Raw genomic sequence first — 2,417 nt, 5'->3', positions numbered from 1 at the left:
GAAGGATGCTTGAATAGCAAGGTCCAGCTCGACCTGATTCAAGAGAAATTCGCAAATGCAGCATTAGTCCAAAAGCCGGTTGACGTACTTGTTAAGTGTGGAAACGTCAGCAATCCCAAAGAAACTCACGATGAGTAAAAAGATCTGGAAACATTGCTTAAGGAATATTTCCGAGGAGGGAAGTTCGCAAACACAAGTGACAGACAAAGTGACGTGAAAATAAGAACACTGTTTAATAAGAGGGGGGAGGCTACTATAACAATTACTATAAAACTACAATGAAGAAATCAGTTGACGATTGAGGGGCGTTCGCTATATGGTGGTACAAGACCCCACATCTTTTAAAGTGCTAAGTATTAGATGAAGGTATCCAATTTGCCCCTCCGAAACAGGGAGGGGGACAGCGCTAAACGAAGCGGCTTGCACATAGTCTGAGAACTGTTGGATGAACCCATCGAAAACAAAAAATCAAACGTCCAACCAATCTGGACCGCCGAGAGCTGGCTTATACCAAATGAGACGTGGATTCTGAGGCTGGCTATGTATCCTGTGCGAGCTAATCACACTGCTGATCACCTGCCCGCGGCCGTGAACGATTAGGCGTTCAAATTACTAACCGGGGGATCGCAGGTTCGAAATTCCCCCTACTATGGATGAAACAGCAGTACAGTACTGTTGAGTTTTTAAACGTAGAATAGTTTCACTGACAGGACGAAACCTCAATTCAAAGTAGTGAGACGGGCGAGATGTTCGAGCAAGGTTCCTGCCTCACGAGAACATACAACTGGATGATTCTGAAGAACAGGCCACGACTGCTGTACATTGGTTTGTAGCTTCCAAAAAAGGATACAAAAAACAAAGCCCGTCGAAATGTCTCGAATTTGCACGAATGACCTTGTGTTTGGAGTCTGTTGTTTCTCGTGCATAAGCATGCTGTTTCAAGGTCCCATGGCTGCAAACGGGGAAAAAATACAAAACAGTAATCAGTCATTTGGACAAAAATTGAACAAAGCTGTTTTGGCATGAAGTTTCTACAGACTATCGCAGATTTTATACCGGGCTAGCGGTATGTGGATCGAATCTAGACAGACAGACGGCTAGGTTTTTTCTAGGCTAACTCGTAATGAGTGTACCTATTACTTGAAGAGGTTTTACGCCCACCATGTGCATAACCAAATCACTGATTGCGTAGTGGCTGATGATAGGTCTCCAAACGACATAACACTGCCTAGTTGCTTGGTAACGAAGCCTTTGGAGCAGAGGTAATTACTGCGGTAGTTGCAGTGAACCGATTCCGCACCGGAGAACTGTTTTCTAACCAGAAAACGATTTTCTGAGGTTCTGATCTTCAAATGGATCATGAATAGTATACTACCGTACTGCTATATTGTGTTATACTATCGTACTACACACCAATGGTCATAGACAAGAGCGAAATAGAGCCATTTGAAAGTTGGAGGCTAACTTACAGTCCAGTAAACTGAATGAACAGCAGGCAGTTAATTGTCACCGACGAGTTCAATCAAAACCTACCTACTTAGTCTATCAGCAGGGCTATTTCTTTAACTCCTTATAAAATTAAGTCAAAAATGGACCTTTTACCGTTCAAAACAAAATCTATCGCTGTTTCACACTTGTTCCGTTTAGGTGGCTGTTTTCAGCAACTTTGTGAGTAGTGTATCACGTCTATACGATATACTGCGATATATCGAATGCCGTTCCAGCTGAAACATGCGGTTGCCTGGTGCAGGAGATTATATTAAGAACATCATGAACGAGAGATTCAGACAGGATTCAGGTGAGTCCTCCGTTAAAACCAAACGCAGATGAGATATAAGTCAGATAGAAGAAACATCTTTCAACTAGTCAGTTGAATCGGATGCGGCGTTGAGACCATATGTTGAATCAGATGCGGCATTGACACCATGAAATGTCACCACTGGAAAGCGTGGCCAGTGAGGTGGAAACGAACGACTGTTCAGTGAAAAACTATGTGTACGTTAACCAGTGGTATATGCAGTGGAGCGCATAGCGGCATGCGTCGTACCTGCCTATGGCATTGAGCGATGCATCAAGCCAGAATAAGAAAACCATCTACAGTGGTCCCTTCCAAACACATCATCGAGAAAAGACAGAAAATGGGTCGTTGTTAGGGCCTACGCAATCTTCCGGGTTAGAAGTATGGGATATCGTTTTCAGAAGGATCTCCTTCGACAGGTCAATTTACTAAAAGTTCACGACGGAAGCCCAACAACGGGTCAGTTGTGTACCAGAAAAATTTGCACCATAAGTAATCTTCCCAAGAAGGGTTTATCGGAAAAGGCTTAACTTCTCTGGAAAGTCAACATTAATTTTCAACTTTATTCAGTCACCATTTAGTATAAAAAATCGTTCAGCTGTAACACCCTTCCGGTGCC

The 2,417-nt window shown here is 43.2% G+C and overlaps 1 protein-coding gene across 1 annotated transcript in view; it reads right to left on the bottom strand.

Annotated features, from left to right (window-relative positions):
- Positions 1-63: 63 nt before the first annotated feature.
- T265_07846 (hypothetical protein) overlaps positions 64-2,417 on the bottom strand; it is a gene marked incomplete at both ends in the record, with an annotated part of 38,734 nt that continues 36,380 nt past the window's right edge. Inside the window, 2 exons of the mRNA XM_009173486.1 lie at positions 64-228; positions 773-952. Coding sequence (XP_009171750.1) covers positions 64-228; positions 773-952 — 345 coding nt within the window. The remainder of the gene's footprint in view (positions 229-772; positions 953-2,417) is intronic.

This window comes from Opisthorchis viverrini (assembly GCF_000715545.1).
Source record: "Opisthorchis viverrini unplaced genomic scaffold opera_v5_190, whole genome shotgun sequence".
NCBI classification, from domain to species: Eukaryota; Metazoa; Platyhelminthes; class Trematoda; order Opisthorchiida; family Opisthorchiidae; genus Opisthorchis; species Opisthorchis viverrini.
Note: the sequence above shows the minus strand (reverse complement) of the source record. Positions and strands in the feature narration are given on the sequence as shown.